Below are 18,861 nucleotides of genomic sequence, written 5' to 3' on the forward strand. Positions count from 1 at the left end.
CAGAGACACAAAAAGTAGACTTTTATTAAAGAAAGCAGTGGGTCAAAACTTTTACATCTGTCCCATAACATTTTTGATGAATTCATAAAGAAGAATTCCGGCCTTAAAATTACAGTAAGTAGAAAGCGTAACAGTAAGCAATTTCATCTTTTGTTTAAATACTGATTTATTTTAAATATTCTCACACATCCATTTCCCACTGATGCATGGCTCCAAAACTCTAACCTCTGTTGTGAACAGACTCAGGGCAGTATGAAGATTAGAATACTCAGTTCCTATGCTTATTTTCAAAGAAAAGAGAGAATTCCGGAATACTCACAGATTAACATTGGCAACAAACAATAGCTGGCCCCGTTAATAAACTTTTAAATTACTGGTCTTTTTATTGTGTTGTTTAAGAAAAACTGTTTTGTGGCCCCTAATCATTAATGTTCAGAGATTATTGATTCCTTGAAATTCTTCAGTCTGTTGAGATACATCATGTGGTTTCAAGACCGAACACATATCTGTTGTTTATGATTTGTCTCAATAACTAACTTACCAGAAAGTAAAACTCTATGACCTTTAAACTTCTCATAAATAATAGTTTTCACAACAGTTTCATCATCCACCCACCTGTAGGAAATACATACACCCAAACTGGTTATATGGCTGATCAAATGACAAATACACACTTCGATGGGCTACATTTTAATTGGGAGATTGTAATCTGATTTTCAGACCCACAGCTTTTTTGAAAGTGGAGCTCTCAGTGAAGGGGGGGTTCACATATGAAGTGATAAAGCTTGTAGTTTCACTGCACATTTTTGTAATCTGGCCAGACTCTATTCTGCTCCCCAAAAGATTAAGAAATAAGTAACAATATCCCCTAAAGCCAATCTCAGCTGTTGATATAAAAAGAACTATTATATGATCATGACTTCAAACTGACCTTCAGGTTTTCAGGCTAAAAGAAGACCAGCATGTAGGACAGAGAGGGGCCATATAAGACCTAAAAATAAACCAGATTATTGATCTATACATTTTCAGCAGTCTGATTCAGCTGACACACTGTGCTGTTTACAACTTACACACAAACAACATTTCAAGGCTGTTCATTTTGGAACACAAGCTGATATAAAGCAGCAAATTGTGAATTAAGGAGAAAAATCTTGATATGTCTTCCAATTACACAGCAAGGCATACATATAATAATGAAACTGGGGGATAAACAGAGGCAATATTCCCTAGTTACTATACAGAAAGTTTAAGTTATTGGTTTCTGCTGATGTGAGAATCTTCTTTTTTTTATAATTTGCTATTCCTGTTCTCAATGATCAAATGACATAGCTCATACAGGAATTATTCCCTTTGTTTGCAGTCATACTTAGCACCCTCATGCAATAAAATTTCATCTTTTATTGTCATTATAATTAGGCTTCATAATTACTATAGACATAATTATAGAAATAGTATAAATGTGTTTATCATCATTTAGAAGTGTGACAACACACTGTATGTGAAAAGAAAAAAAGCAGAGAACATCATGGTGATGGCAAAAGCAGTAAAAATAACCATCTCAGGATTAATCATTTACACCTGTGCAAAGAGGTCACCAAAACTGGAGTAGGCTTCTTTGCACCAGAGCAAGTAGCTATACAAAGTGCATGGAAGCAGAAGAGAAAGTCCACTGTTTTGATCAGTTTCAGAAGAAAACATAGTATTTTCCTGGGAATTACCTGCTATTGCATCAAGTAATAAAATGGCCAATATAGTTACAGATTCACAACAATTTGGAAAGATAAAATATTCATTCCTTCCAGTAGAGCCTCTTCTCTTTGTGACAGCTGAATAGGCTAAGGCATCTGAACTGCTGCAGTGTTTTGGGAAGATTTCACAACATATGGTAGAAATGGAGCAGTCGGAAAGCCCAGCTGCTTTGAAGCATGTAACCTGGATGCATCCTTAATTAGTCCATGTCCTTCCTCCACGATCTATTCTTATGAAAAACATATTGCCTGATTTTGCTGAGTTGGGAAAAAGTATCCAGTATCTTCTATGAATAACACTTTTGAGTAACCAATGTTTTGTGTTATCTCTTTGTTGTTACTGTCTTGAACCAAATGATCAGTGATCTGTTGTGTGATGCTAACATGAAATGGGGAATGGAGGATATGATTTTTTTTTAATAACAGATCATTTTCCAAAGCAATATTCTTCTTTTGATACTAATAAGTGGAGGGTGATAGGCAGACACAGGCTTTTAGACTGCACTGTAGTTTGTTCTGAAAATAATGAATTTGATGAATATGTTGAGGGTGTAAAAACCAGTGCCCTACAAAGCAAGTAAAACTGATCAAAACCAAGCTGCAGGCAGCACTTAGGCAAACCTCCTTTCTCTAGACCAGAGCTCTAAACCTCCAAACTTCCACCTCATGGTGCATTGACCTTGGTATTTTCTAAACTCGGCAGGTTACTCAGTTGCAACCAACAGTTCTGACACCCACCAGAACTGTCCCACTATGAACTACAAGAAGTCAAGACCCTGCTTAGCTCCTGTCATGCCCCACTGAGATCCAGAGAACTGGCAGAGTCTTCAGACCCACTTGGTGTTCACAGCCTGAAATAATACCTTTCACACGTGCAGTTAGAGTTGCCTTAAAACAGCCATGAAAGAAGTCACAGGCTCTTTCACATAACCGTAGAACCATACAAAAATGTAGTGTGGAAGAGACCTCTAGAGGCCATCTAGCCCAACCTCCTACTCAAAACAGCATAACATCAGAGTTAGATCTGAGCCAGGTGATTAGTGTGTTAACTCAAGAAACAGTTTCTATGTTTAGGTCAGCATAAGCATATATTTTCCTGGAGAATATCACCCAGCAATAGAAAGCAATAGCAGCTAGTAAGCAGAAAGAGGGAGTGGAAAGGGCAGAAAGCTGTGGATATCATGGACCAGAGAGACCTGGCATTTTACAAGGAAGATTGCTGGTATAGCTAATGCTTAGAGTACTCACTTAGAAAGAGGCAGTCCTCAGTTGTGGTCCCAGAGTATTTTGCCTGATACTTATCTTAGATAAATGGCCATCTGTTAAAAAATCTACAAAAATAACCCTGGGTACCAGGGACTCAGACTCAGGATTCATTCCCTCCCTGTCTGAGTGCCCTTACCCTCAAACAGTCTGAATTCTGAACTCTGTTCTAATGCCAGACGCCTCACATCCTCACATGCACGCTCTGTAGTACCAAAGTTGGATATAGCCACAGATTGTCATAACCTGGACAGACAATATTTAGCATTTACCTGAAATTACATATTTAACTATGTTAAGAATCATTTTCATTAGAAAGAAAATGCAGATATGTTCAGCTAGCAATTTAATATTAATTTCTTGCAAGTAACGAGTTTCCTTTTTAACATAATACTAGCTAATATGCAAAGTGAAAAACTGGTGGATAATTTGAAAGATTAACTTTTTCAATGAACGAATTAAATTCCCACACAATACTGAGTTAAACTGATGAATAAACTAAATATGAGAGCAGAAAGTTCCTGCAATTTGCAGCTAGTAATGCGACGATATAACTGGATAATTATAAAGCAGTTCTCTTCTACTACTGATTAGAAACCAGATGGCCTCAAGCATATAAAGGAGAAACAGCAGCAAGACTATTATCTATTATTCTTTTGGCTTGGGCAGAGGATAGAAGAGAAGCATGTGGATTGGTTGGTTTTGATGTATTGACAGCTGAGGAAAATATTTTGTGGTTAGGGTTTGTTAGGGTTTGAGATTTTTTGCATAGGATTAGAAACAGAAAAAAAATGCAAAGACCATTAAACCCAGTCAGCACAGTACATTGTTTGATGAATTCTGAATGCCCTCAAAATTAATAAGCCAAACAAGGCCATTCTTCTCATCTATTATCTACCATGTGTTAGAACCTGGATGATGCTTTCAGCTTGTAACTGAGAAGTGCATACCCAGAACAGGTCGGAGATAATGCTTTTTTTAAAAAAAAACAACAGCAACAACCAAAGAACGCTTCTTAAATTATATTGAAATATCAATAAAACCACAGTAAAGGAAAAATCAGGAACCAGTTGTATGAATAAAAACTCAAAGGGTCATTGAATCCCTAATACTATGTTTATGAAATAATGTGCTAATCAGTGTGGTAACATATAGTTTCAAAGCATTTATTGGGCTTTATAGGTGGTATAGGTGATAATAAGCACAAAAATAATGAGCATAGCACAATAAATTTCTCTAGAAAATATTTACTAAAAATGCCGAGGTCAGGCCCTCTAAGATGTAAAAATATACTATAAAATTCAGATCTATCTGAAATAAAATACTGAAATTGCATGAATATTTGGTTGATATTCGTAGTACATAGAGAATTCAAAAAGTTTCTTCTTCCTGATATTAGGGTGGCCTTATATTAATTTATCATGGAAGCTGCCATGAGAAGGTATGTTCAGCTCCAGACAGGCTGTTCAGAATACTACTACTGCTAAATGAGAAACATTTATTACATAGGAAGAAAAGTTCTTCATTTCAGTTTTGCATTTTTTTCTAATCTAAGTATCCATCTTCTTTGAAAATACTTCCACTTTATAAATTAATTCTATTAATTATGAAGAAACCTACTTTCTTGTGAAACAAAAGAACTGCTGTATGGTATGATCTTACATCTGTACCAATCTGTTCTGTTCAGAGAAGTTTAGTTTCACTGGGTTTATAGGTGGGTTAACAATGGAAGACTATAAAAGTATGTTATGAACATTATAAGAGTAACAACTTTCACTGCAGCTTAGTCTCTAAACTTGTTAATTCCCAGGTTTGGAAGTGAACAAGAATCAGTGCCTGTGGCTCATGCTTATCCTGTAGAACTTGTTAGAGGCCTGTTAATATATTTTGATGGATTTTGTTAGGACAGGATGCAGACTGCAGCCTCCTTCCAGGTTTTCAAGCAAAGCTTGAAAAGTTTTGGATACGATAGTAATTTTGACATATATTATGCTGTTTTCTCTCTTCTTTACACCTATAATATCAAGTAAGCTAAGGAAACTGCAATAGTGAATGATCCATTCAGCAGTTTACACAGTGTGATAAATTAGTTGATATATCTAGAAAACAAAGAACATTAAGAACGTTAAGGCTTACACTCGGGCTTCTGTAACACTGGATTGATATTTTGATGCCAGCAATCATACATGTGATAAACCATAGTACCAAAAAGATTCCCATATGTACCTGGTCAAATCCATAAATAAAAGGTCCTGTTCTCTCCTGAACACGAGCTTCATTTAGCATAACATAGGCGAGGTAGAGCTTTTCAAGGAGTTACATTTGGCTCACTTAATTCTGTGCTAGCACAAAAATTTTGTTAGAGTACCAGAGAAGCTCATGGAGAATCATCACGAACATCCTACCATGTCTTACCAGAAATCCCCAAAACCAATATGTGTTTTTACATCAGAAAAAAAGAAAAATGTCCAATGTAAGATCCAGCTACTGACCCAGGAAAGGCAGCTTTTTATTGCACAGTTCTCCATGGTTACAACTCCACTGTTTTTCTCTGCCTAACCAGTATGAATTGAATGGATAGCTCTAGAAATCTGGATTGTGCTTTAATAGGTTGGTTTTGCTAGTGAAATGTGATTTGTGTCATCATATTGTGTGTACACGTGTATGCAATCTGTTCTACCTCCCCTTGCCAAATGGCTTTTTGGTTGGAATGTTACTGATCAAATGTGGTAGAAGAATGGGTAACGCACTAAACTTTACACTACAAGTGATGTGAAGAGAGGAACCTGAGCAGAATACTTAAGACTAAACGACTCCTTTAAGTGAACCAAGTTGGCATACGCTCATTAGGCATAAACACTGGAGAGCCACAGGGGAGATGGATGTTTCTAAATTAAGCTTTTCCCCAGCTACCAGAGCAGTTTCAGTTGCAGTTTACACCTTTTTAAACACTAAGGGGTCTAATTAAAAAATGCAAGTCTTCTAGAAACTAAAGTTTGCTTATTTTGCTGTTTATGGAAAAAATATTTACCATGAAACTGAAGGTTAAACTTAAATATGAATGTATGCATAAGGATCTTTTCTCCTTTTCTCCTTTACTCCTGACAGTTACATCAGTAAGTACTGTAATCATAGAAGCAAACTATGAATCTAGCTGCTTCATTTTCACTCCACGCATTTCAGATATTCTTACAGCTTTTATGCTTTTCTTAAGCTGCATCAAAATGTTTGGCACATAGTAAACCAGTCTAAATGGATCATAATGAAAGATACCTTTTTTATAAATATTGTGAGAAAGACAAGATAACATCAACAAGCACAAAATTTACTTTGTTTTGTTGTCATGCCATGAATAAATGATATAAAATCTTTTAAGTGACTGAAACCCAAAGCAATAATTTAAGCCATTATTACAAATGTGACCCTTTACGTTTTCTTGTCAGACATAAAAAATGCTTGTTAACAGCTTAGCATTGCCAGAAGAGCAACAAATAACTCACAATCTTTAGCATTTTGAGGGACAGCATTTTCTGTCTTCTTAAATAACACCTCATAGTGAACTTTAAGGAAGTAGGTTACACAACTTTTAATACTTATTCCGGCATTAACATTTGCTAAACATAGTCAGGTTTTAATATCTTCTTCTTTGATAATCTTTATATCACTAATTTAAAATTTAAAGTTCAATCAAGTGCATCTAATAAATCTGTATGCTTCTAAGTGTTGTTCTGATGATGCATTATCCACTAATATGAAAGTAATTACATACTGACTGGCAGAAAGAGGCTCCTGAGGTTTAGGATCTATAAGGCATTTCTTAATTTTATCTTGGAAAATAATGGATGGAATATGAACTATGAAAATACTTCCTCTATATTAATATCTATCTTCATGAGAAAATAAATTATAGGTTAGAGATAGAGATTTTTCTAAATTAATACATGTATTCAAAATTGGTGAAGCAATTTTGTTTGACAGTACCATCCACATAAATATTATTTCCATGAAACCTGCAAAATTTCACTGAAATCAATCATGAGAAGGTTGTTTTATTGCTTTAATGCCATGGCATACATAATGTTTCTTGAAAATTTGAAGATTTTTGGTTACTGTGTATTTAAATATATTTAGCTGAATAGATTTACCTAATTATTTGATAGTCTTATGAAAAAGTGGTACTTCATGGCCTCAGTCCTGTAAGGTGCTCAGCACTCTCAGGAAGTCCCAGTGCTCTCAAATCCAAGTCAGATTTGAGAGCTTTTGTCATCAATGAGGAAGTGTGCTGCCCTATCAAATGGAGACTAATTGGATGACATTTCTTGAGGAATCTTTGTAAATCTGTAAGACGAGGAATAGTTTTGTAATTCTTTTCAAATGAAAGGTCAAATTACTTGATAATAAGGCCTGCCTCTTTGCTTTGTATTGCACTATTGCTCGAGTTCTCTGATGAACTATTACATTTCTGGAGTTTTCAGTGCGCAGGGAAATCATTATATTTATATAGTGCAAGCACTAGTGACAGTCCAGTAATTGTTCTGTACAGCTGCTACACTTTCAAGGCATCAACCCAGTCACTGTAGGCAGATGAGTCATGTCACTGATAGATACGTATACTGTGTGGGTGTGGGATTCAGCCATGGGACCAGATCTTAAACTGGTTCTCTGTTTCATCATATGTTTTAGATGACATGATGTAAAATATTATTATTGCTTATCTAAACACCACATTCATGAGAATAATGAAGACCTAAATAGAAAATATGGAGACCAGATGAGAAAGATAAACATAGATCTGTATTTTTAATTCTAAAAATACTGTGTGTGTGTGTGTGTGTGTGTGTATACACATATATATACACACACACAAATTTAAGATACATAGTAGGAGAAACATCAAGTAAAAGCTTTTCTGCTGTTCAGGCTGTTCCTTATATATCTACCCCAGTTTACAATTATACACTCCAATTCATATATTGGTATCACCTTTGAAAAGTGTCTTTTAAAAGACATTCCATTTCCAGCTTAAATGCAACTTGCTATCACAGTACCATTAACATTGAAGCTACAGAAGGCTTAAAAGTCAAAACTTCAGCCAACAAGGACAGCAAAGAGCTGTTGGCAACATATTATTTGCTCAATGTTATTCCCACAAGATTTCCCAACAAAGGCTGGAAAACAGCATTTCTTTCCTCTTTTGGACAAAACAAGCAATTTGAAACAGGTGTTTTGAGGTAGACTTGAGATGACAGTCTTTCCATCTAAAAAGGCTTGCAGTTTCAGCTACACAAATTGTACACATTACAGTGCAGGAGATTAAAGAGGAATCAGAGCACCAGAAAGCAGGCATGCAGACAGCAAAATATTCACCTGTACCAGTGAATACATATCAAAAACTTCAAAGATTAAATTGTAACTAAAGTACCAAAGCCAGAGATAGAATGATTCAACCAATGTAACTTGAACAGTGACAGCAGCAGTGTTACACTCATAGGCGCACAAGACCTTTATAAATCAAAGTTGGTCTTTATTGCTAGTGGATTTTCCAATATCAAACTAGCAATTTTATGACAATATATTAAGAAGTTATGTCTAGGTATCAGAAATTTTCTTTTTCTTAAATTTTACCATCAAACAATGTTAATGTTTAACTTCACTGAATTTTTTTGGATATTTATTATAAAAATTACTTAACATTAAATCAAATAGATTCCACATACCACTTGAAACTTACACCTTTTTTTTCTTTCGCGTTTCTCTTTGCCTACCAAATTGCAGCTTCTCCAGAATATTAATTTACTGAACACCCAAAAACCCTTCCACTGTTTCTGTGTTTCAGTTAGGTTGAGAGTGCCATGAAGTCTGTCTTGACTAACTTAAAAAAGCTTTATTTAGTGACAGATTGACTTCTAGAATAAAAATTATTAAAATATGCTTAGATAAGCTTTGAGTTTTTGAGATTCAGCCATTAATAACAAAAGTCCTGTTTCAATACCTACCTAACATTACACTTGGTGAATATTTGGGCATAGTCAAAAAAAAAATAATCTATTGTGCTATTTCTGGCCCTGCAAACAAAGAAATATTGAGTCCGTTGTTTAAATAAGAAAGGTTTGTGTCCTCTTGTATCTAAAGTCCCAAATGGGAAACATACAGGACAGGCAAGGACAAGTCATATTTTAACACAGCAGCAGATTTTCTTTAACAAAAGCTTAAAAAATATGGAGGCCATTAAAACACTGTGTTATAAGACCTCATGATTATACTTCAAACTGTCTGATAGAGAAATTTCAGTATCAGCTTTATATACAAATTGTCATACTACATAATTTTAAAGCATTTAATACAGAAAAAAGAGTAAAATAAGTATTAACATTCCCCACTGTCAGTATTTCTTGGTTAAGAAGATGTTTTTAATAGCTATCCTTTGAAAAACTTGTAAAAATATCTTTTACATGAAAAAAGGCTTTTTAATGCTGATGTGTGAAAGCAGTATATAATGCTATGTTTTAAGGATGCACTAACTCAAAAGCACTTCAGCTTTCTTCCATACTGGTGTAATTTTATTAGTTGTTCCTGTCAGCATCAAGGAAGACAATCACCAGGTTGACTGAAATATGTAAGACCATTATAGTCTTCTGGGAAATTAGGTAATGCCTACTCTCAGGGAGAAAATGTTGATTTAATTTCCATTTGCTCATTAGTATTTGTGTAATATTTCTTTTTAGGTCTTTTTAAATTCAGAGATCTCTTTAGCTGGTCCAGTCTGTAGGGGTCTCACAGTAATGGTATGAACAGAGAAGAAAAGGGAAGAGATGCCCTTGCTAGTTATAGTTTGGCAGCTCCAGTAGAGCTAATACACAGGAGGAAAAGAGAGCTAGGAGAGGCTACATCAAAAGAAGGAAGTTCCACAAATCTAATAAAATCTCCAATGCAAAATCATGTCTTCTTTTAAAGCTGAAGTAATACCGCTTCATTTTTTGAACTGTGCTATCATTCTGATTTAAGGTCTATGGTCATGATAAAAAGGGTTAATTATTAAAGGAATATGGTTTTAGCTTCTGTGTCTGCTTCACATTTCTCATTCTGTTGTCCCAGTTTTTTCTGTTCAATAGTATTATTGGCCTTATTAATAAAGCTCTGAAAATGAGTTCAAAACTACCTGTTAAAAGGAAGGGACTGTACTGAATATCTAAGAGGTTTTGGATAATAGCGCCAATGTTCATTGTGCATCATGAGCTGCATCAAGGAGCAAACAGCAATAGTAATTTAGCTTTACTCAAACTTAGAAGATGCTACCTTCCAACCATAAACTTGTACAGAGTTTAAAATTCTGCTGCAAAATATTTTAAATCCAAATAGCTTTCCTTTTTTTGTGAAATTACTTAGAGGTCATTGAGATTAACCTAGCCTAATAACCTATGGAAACCTCCTATAAAAATTATAAGGATACAAATGTTCTCGTCACCTCTTGCTTATGTTCTTTGAGAACATAACGTGTTTTATATTTCATTAATGTAGTCACTTTCCAGTGTTACACTCAGATAATAAGTACAGCTGATTTTGGTTTTCTGATTCAATTTTGAAGCGTATTTGGATTAGAAACTCTGAACAGTCAAAAGCTCTTCTGATTTCCTCCCTTTATTTTCAGCTGGCTACAATAATGTCTATAATAGAGTTATCCTGGTTCAGTTACCATCTTGTTTGCATTTTCATGTAAATTTCATGTCTTGGCTGCTGAATACACTTTATGCAATGAGAAATTTTAAAGTTTCTTCAATCTCTACTCATAATAAACATATTCAATCTCTCAGCATACAAGAAGCTGACATGTTGCTAGATTTGCTACAGCTTCCCTGAATAAAGATGCAGGTCTGATCATCCATCTATGCCTAGCACTGGACTGAGCCCAGCAAGATATTGGCAAAATAATGTTTGTTCATGTCGTATAGTATTTCCTATAAATAACTAATTTTAACATTGTATTTCAATGAGTGGACTGGTAGTACCTTCCATAGCTTTACACAAGATGTTTTATGGGTAAGGTAAATGTTTATTTTAAAGTTCCCAAGTAATTTGGGACTATATTTATAGTTTGACATTTATTAAATGGTTATGAAATTCTCTTAACATGAAAGATGCTATGTAAGAACTAACCTTGTTAGTACAAGCTTTACTTGAATTCATCTGTGGCAAAAGCAGCAGTGATAAAACAGTATTCAGTACTCAATATGACTACATCATTTAAATATACAGTACATAGGAGATACACTTTCTCATAAGACATGAAAAAGTACCTTTCTGAAAAGCTAATTTATTAAGCTTTACACCCATCAAACTTCCACATCTACCTTTTGCACAGATATACTCAGTATCATCTACCTTACAACTGCTGCATTTTCCCCCAACCCGTATGACTCATTTTGCCAGCTGTAAGCATTGCACTTTGTTCAAATTTTCCAGATGTGCATTAGTTCTGTCCATGATGAAAGGACTTACCTAGACTGCGAATATGCTACATATTGTTTGTGTGAGTGTACATTATTCATGTATTTGCTGTGTGTTTGGAAATACACAGCACAAAAATATTGTGAATTCTTAGCAAACGTGCAAAAGGCCCAATGCTTTCTGAATAACTTGTTTATAGTGTCTGGTCCGTGCAATCACAATATGCTTATAGAATTTCAAATCTTTTTGAAAGCATCAGGCATGCTTTCTGGTTGTTCTCCATGTTCATGTGCTTTACGTAGCTCTACAGTTGCTTGAGGAGCCATAGTCCAGCATGTAACAATCCTACGCCACAACTGCTTTCATGCAGTTCTAGAATAGCTAGGAAACCATACTCCAAATAAATGCAGTGGTTTGACAGAAATATTTCTTTAACAGTTCATGGTGGTATTCATAACAGATGGTTTATCGCTTATTATTTCTGTTAAGATTTATTAACACACTATTATGCTTCTTTACTTTGTTTCTAGTTCTTTAGTTTTTACTGTATGCATTTGCATTCTTTAATAAATTTAGATTGAAAATGCCTCAGAACAAAACTTATGAATATACATGTGATACATAGCAATATCGGTCTCTCAGAGTCTCTTGAAACTGTACAGTTTGCATAATAGGTAACAAAAATAAAGTGTTTTCATGCAGGAAATAAAAATAATCTGGAAAGTGTCCCCATTAAGTTATAAATTCAAAATTAAAAGGAGAAGAGCACAAGTATTTGTGTGAATTAATCTTAAAAATAAAAAGAATCAACTAAATTTAGAGGAGTAAGAATGATGATAACTCATTGCTGTTGCATAACAGCTTCTATGTATGCTTTCCACTCATTATCCTTTGCAGGATGGTTTCAGATTAGTGGGTAAATATTATTCTCTCTACTTGACAGAAGTTAGAGAGGTTAAATGTCAGCTTGCCTAAGATCACCGAGAAACTCAATGGCAGAGACAAGCACATAATTCCCAGGTCATCCAACATTTCGCCTAGCATTTTGCCTACATATTCTATTTTATAAAAGAAATTATACAGCGAAGAATCTTTGTGTTTCTCCAAGAAATGTCAAACGTTGCTGCTGCATGTGGTGCTCCAGAGCCTATAACAAGAGTCCCCTACACAAACCAGTTTTCCCATGAAGCATATGGCCAATGTGCTGCAAAGCACATCAGCCCAGTTTGCCTCCTTGACACTTCACCAAGAAACACTGTGCAAAACATCTGTTGAACACAACACAAGGCAGAAATGTTATCCAGTACCAAGCAGGTTTTCTTGAGGAGAAAGATGTAAGAACTGTCAAAAAAGAGATAGCACCACAAACAGTTCAACCCAGTTTAAAATGATAAAGGCTTACTGAATCTCTCTCTCTCTTTTTTTTTTTTTTTTTTTTTTTAATTAGTTGTTATCTGATAGTACCTCTGGTACATACAGTTCCTACTCCTTTTCCTTAACAGAACAGCAGCCATTGATAAATTTTCATTCTTCTTAAATATCTTTTCTTTCCATTTCAGTGAACTACTGTTATCTTTGAGAAACTAACAGCTACCAAATACTTCAGAAAGATAAATCTCTCTAAAACCGTGTGAATTTATGACAGCTACTTTGATCTCACTCCATATTTTTCCAGGTATCTGATGGCAGCCCTTCTATAATAAGTGCCCCCTTGAACTTGTGATCTTAGCAAGTGAACACATGAACCTAAAAAGAGCAAAAGATGTTCACCAGCCCTATCTGTGTGAAACACCTGAAGCAAGATTCTCAGAGTCAAAAAATGTGTTTGAACGGAGAGTCTTCAAGCTTGCAGCAGCACTGGTTTAACAGTAAATGGAATAAACAGGAACACACAGGAAAAGCTGAATTTTAGATCAAAATTCTTTATTCAAAGGCAAAATACAATACAGTTTATTTAAATTTGACATTTTCTCATTTTAAACAGAATAAATCTTATCACCTAATACTGCTTGTAAAACACACTAGTTAAAAATGCATTCCCACTTTCTTCAAGCAAAACCAGCATGAGATGGAATTTCATCGAGGATGAACAGCCTTCAATTATTTTTTTATCATTTTAATTGATTAATTGTAGCTAGTATGACTTTTGCTACTTAGTATTATAGTCTTCTCTTTAGTAAGATGGAAGGAAGCTTGGTTTCCCCATCATGTCATGTCCCAAGGTTCAGAAATTTTTTAAGTGTAAAGCTTTAGTCTTGTCCCAGTGGTGCTCCTTACTCTTAAACACATTTCATTCCCTAAGCCACCTATTTTACAATCCAAACTATAAGGAGAGTTTCACTGTCCAGAAGAGATAGGTTAATAAAATGACTTTGCACTAACAGTGTATTTGTCAACATCTATTTTAAGCAAGTGGAAGCAGTAAAGTTCTTCTGAGTGGATTGCTAAGTACACTGAAGTCTTCCATCTAGCCAAGATTGTGAAGATTGGCCAATGCCAACACTAAAGCCTTGCAAGGCGGTCACACAACAGGATAAAAAAAGGATAAATTCACATGTTCAGTCAGTCTCTATTGTAACTGCCAACATGAAACCAAATAATTTGTTTTCTCTTTTGTGTCTATGTGCAACTCTACATAGTCCCATCTTTTTTCTCTTAATCCAGCCAATAAAAATAGTTAACAGTGTTTGTTTTCACTTCCTGTTACATGGGAATAAGCGATACAGCATATAAGTTCTTTATCACATTTTGAGTATGAAACTCACAACCAACAGTCAGCCTCTCCTCTTGTGTGTGTCTAAGAAACTACCATGAAAATGTCGGTTCCATTTCTGCTATAATCACTTTGATACTTCTGTTCTCTCATCTTGCCTAATAGGCAGGGGTTTTTTTTACTCTTCAGTTTCACCTAACTTGGTCTAGACCAGCCTAGGAATAAATTTAACTGAAATGAGAATAGGAGCCAGATTTCAGGCAAAAGAAATCCAATTTACATTATGTGTTGCTCTAAGTGAAGCACACTGGCTGGAATTTTCAAGCAACTGCAAGAAACATGTAGAGTGAGCTTTGCTTTTCTTGTTGTCTAATCCATTTTCTTCATTGTCTGAAAATCCAGCAGAAAAACACTGATATAAATTTCACAAATAGCAGTTTTCTTGCCACATATAGCCACAGTGCTCTCATCTACTAGGAAAACATTCTTGTCAACTCACCAGGTGGGGGTCTGAAAGTATTAAGACTGCTTAAAAGACTAAGTAATGCCTATGCTTCAGCTTGCTGTCAGCTAGTGTGTTTAATGCACAAAAAATAGCTAGCATCATTACTTAACTGCAAGTCCTAGTTACAATATAAAAAATAGATGAACAGCCTCTACCATCACCTCAGTCTGGTGCTTAATGGCTGCTTGAAGGTACCATATAATCTTTTGGATGGCTTAATTGTTTCTTTCTTCATAGTTCAAAGAAGAGCAGTTATTAACCCTGGTGTTCTCACAACATTTTCAAAGTAGAACCTCACTGAATAAGAAGTGCCACTTAGATTACTAAGGATAGGATCTAAGGTTTACACACACTTGCTGCTGGAAAGTTAAACAGAAAGGAGTGTGCTGACCATTATAATCTTCTAAGATTATGTTCAAGGAGCATTAAATTCCTCGATCTTGAACAAGCTGAAAACTCAAATCCCTAACTACTTACTACCAATCAAAAAGGAAATAAAAGTTGGCAATGTTGCTGACAAGGTATTTCTCCTTCCAGGCATCATTTAATTTCAGTATAATTATTCATTTTTATTATTTTTGAAAGATCTGATTTTTTAAACAAACAGTTTTTAAGTACCAGGGGAATATGGAATAAGTAGAAGTAACTGGTGGAAAATGGGTAGAAGATTTCTTGAATATGTCACTTGCCCAAATAGGTAGTAACTGGAGGTAGTCACCATCTGATGTTTGTTCATTGGTCTGTGTAAAATGAAGTGGTGATCTGAGTCCCGTAGGATTTGGAGAGCACTTGCAGCACAGAAGGCAATAATTAACGTCACTACTGACAGTCTCTGTAACTATGCCAAGCATTGAATTGGGATGAAAATGTAATCTACCTTCATATCTTTAGAAGTTTTGTTCCTTCATATCAAATTGGAGGAGCAGCCAAAGGAAATTTGTTTTATCGGGTGCCCACACTATGCTTTTTCTTTGCAAGAAAGTAAACGTCAGCTTCTAGAGCCAGCAAATCAAGCACTGCTTACAAACATAATCCCTTCCAAATAAAATTTAAATCCAACTTGGATAACACCAACAGATAACAAATCCATACTTTTAAAGGAAAGATAACAAGCTTTAGACATTGACAAAAGTAGCAGTGAAGCAAAAGGAAATATTTCTGTGATAAGCTTCTTTGTCACACCTTTAGCTGTACTATAGCCTCAGTGAAATTTGTCTGTGTGAAAGTTTTCCACACCACAAAACTGAAAGTGGCAATAGCTGTCAAGGACACTCATAGATCTTTCTCTAACTTTTTTTATTTCTGGTTGCCTAAACATCTTCTAAAGAGAGTAGACTCTTGTGCAGTGAACTTGAGCAGATGATAATAGATTTGCTTTGGGAGAAAAACACTGCATCACTGCATCACTGCAAAAAGTCATTCACTGGCCGTGAACAGGCTGGCAAGGTTACCATGTGGTAGATAAATGAATTTGATGACATGCTTAATTATGCAGATTTTATGGACCAGATATGCCACTTAAAGGTTGCTAGAGGGAACAAGAATCAACTAGCTGTGTAAAATTGTCAATGAATTTATTGGACCTGGCAGAGATTAGGAATTTCACAGAAGTTTATTTTGCCAAAACACCAAGTAATTGAAGCTTAATGCTCAAAATTACAATAAAGTATTCTTTAAGTTAGCTCTGTATTTGCTAAGTTTACTGAAAGTAGATATATATACACTGCCTGATTATTGACATGGTATATTTCTTATTCTAGGTTCTATCCTTAGGGGCTGACGTTCTACCAGAATATAAACTCCAGACACCTCGCATCAACAAGTTTACTATATTGCACTATAGTCCTTTCAAAGCCGTCTGGGACTGGCTCATTTTGTTGCTGGTAATATACACTGCCATATTCACCCCTTACTCTGCTGCCTTCCTTCTGAATGATAGTGAGGAACGGAAGAGGAGAGAATGTGGATATTCTTGCAGCCCACTGAATGTTGTAGACTTAATTGTGGATATTATGTTTATCATTGACATTCTAATAAACTTCAGAACAACATATGTAAACCAGAATGAAGAAGTGGTAAGTGACCCAGCAAAAATAGCAATTCACTACTTCAAAGGCTGGTTCCTAATTGACATGGTTGCTGCAATACCTTTTGACCTCCTGATTTTTGGCTCTGGCTCTGAAGAGGTAAGGTTAAATGAGTAAAAAATCTTAAATCTTAAGCTTTGACTTTACTATAATAATCTGTATATTCTAGTATATTTTTTGCTTGTCAGTTAATAGGCTATTTAGTAGTTCCACCCCATCTTCTCAAGTTAAACTAAAAATAAATCTTCCTTGGTAGAATAATGTAGAGTATTAGCTTTCATTGATAGGAGAACAAGCTGAATGATTCAGCTAGTATTTTTCAATTATACCATATATGATACTGCCTTTATAAATAATGAAATAGATATATCATGCATGAAGGATTTGTTCAAACACTTTTATTTAAGTTCTCCTTTGATTTGCTGCTTGCTTTGTAAAAACTGCTCTTAATGCATATAAGTGTTGTGTTGGCATGAAAGCATTAGAATAAATTTTCTCTGTGCAAAATCTTCAGATCATATCTTTACTCAGTGTAAAACATTAGTTGTAGTGTGAACTATACCAGTTAACAAAAAAATTTGGCTGTTGCCTATTTTATCAAGAATATGGACTACCAAAAGAAAGGAAAAAATATTATATGGGGATAACCTTGCCAGACGTGACTAATGTCCTTACCCTATCTGTACAGTAGGTTACAAAAGAGTTCAATATATGCATCTGAAAATTGCCCCAAGGTGTACAAAATATACACTATGTTCTGGATGCCTGACCTAGTTCTATCTCCTTCCAAAGAATTTTATTTAATTTAAGAAATGCTAAAGTTATATTTGTTGATGAAAAGCGAACTGACAAGTAGAGATTGGGGGGGGGGGGGGGGGGGGGCGAGTGTGATGCATAGAATACAGCAGGGTTTGGGTTTTTTTCATTAAAAAAAGCAGCAAACCAAGCAAAATATGATTCATTCACTTTTCAAAGGACACAAATCCATTTATTAAAAATACCATTTTGCACATATTGACATAAGAGAAACAGACAGTTTTGTCAACCATATGTGCATCTCATTAATTGAGAAGAGAAAGGTGAAAACTGCATATTAATCAGCAACTTTTAGCATGAAAATTTACTGATCTGACTGTGTGTCTCCATGTTATGATACAGAGAATGCAAAAATGTTTTTGTTTTAAAATTATATCCTTTTTGTTAATTTGCTGTGACAGCAAAAATTGTTACGTCCACCCCAAAAGCCTGATCTGAATTCTGATACCCTAGCTATCCTCACAAATTACATGTAAACTTAATTAAGTATGCCTTTAAGGGTCAGTATAAAACAACTGGCACATACCTACATGGCCTTGAGAGTCTTGTGAGCATATTCAACCTTAAAACTTTCATAAGTAGGATGATTATAAGTCATCCTTTTCTTAAACTTATTTTCATACATTTTATGTAATGAGAAGGTTTCCTGTCTCGTACTTCTGAAAAATTATTATAATAATGTGGTCTTATTCAGCAGTCATAGAAATCAATGTAACATTCCTAATCCATAGTGATAGCCCTACTAATTTGAATATGAGCATACACACTCAAGGTACATAAGGAATCTGGAGAAACATGTAGGTAAGAGCATGCAGAAGAAATAAATTTTCTTAAAGGAATGCAGTAAGAAGAGAGTAAGAAAAAAGCACAGATGGAACATGTTAATAGTTCTCTTACCAAAAGAAAGCTTTTCTACTCAGATTGTGACTAAAAAGCCCAGAAATTTAAGGAAACTTTAATCAACTTTTGCACTCATTATCGATGGTAGGTCTCAGTCTTTCTGCAGATTTTTTTTCTGTAGTTTTGATAGTATAGACACATGAAAGACAAACATTTTGACAATGGCATTACTTCTAACTTGGACCACATCATTTCCCTTCAGATGTGTCTGCATCCCTTTCCAATCACTGAGAACTAATCAATGTCAAAAATTATGTTCAGTGATTGGAAGCGTGGAACACCAAGAATTACAATGGGGACCAATTCCAGAGTTCATTAAAGGAGTGCTGTTTGGATTTGACCCTGAACATCATTCTTCCACACCTCCCCTGTTACAGACGTTCT

General features: G+C 35.0%; 1 protein-coding gene across 1 annotated transcript in view; it reads left to right on the forward strand.

Annotated features, from left to right (window-relative positions):
* Positions 1-18,861, forward strand: part of KCNH7 (potassium voltage-gated channel subfamily H member 7) — a 233,447-nt gene that overhangs the window by 164,577 nt on the left and 50,009 nt on the right. The window contains exon 7 of the mRNA XM_027782345.2: positions 16,435-16,860. Within this exon, the coding sequence (XP_027638146.1) occupies positions 16,435-16,860 (426 nt within the window). The remainder of the gene's footprint in view (positions 1-16,434; positions 16,861-18,861) is intronic.

The sequence above is a fragment of the Falco peregrinus genome, chromosome 8 (assembly GCF_023634155.1).
Source record: "Falco peregrinus isolate bFalPer1 chromosome 8, bFalPer1.pri, whole genome shotgun sequence".
NCBI lineage: Eukaryota > Metazoa > Chordata > Aves > Falconiformes > Falconidae > Falco > Falco peregrinus.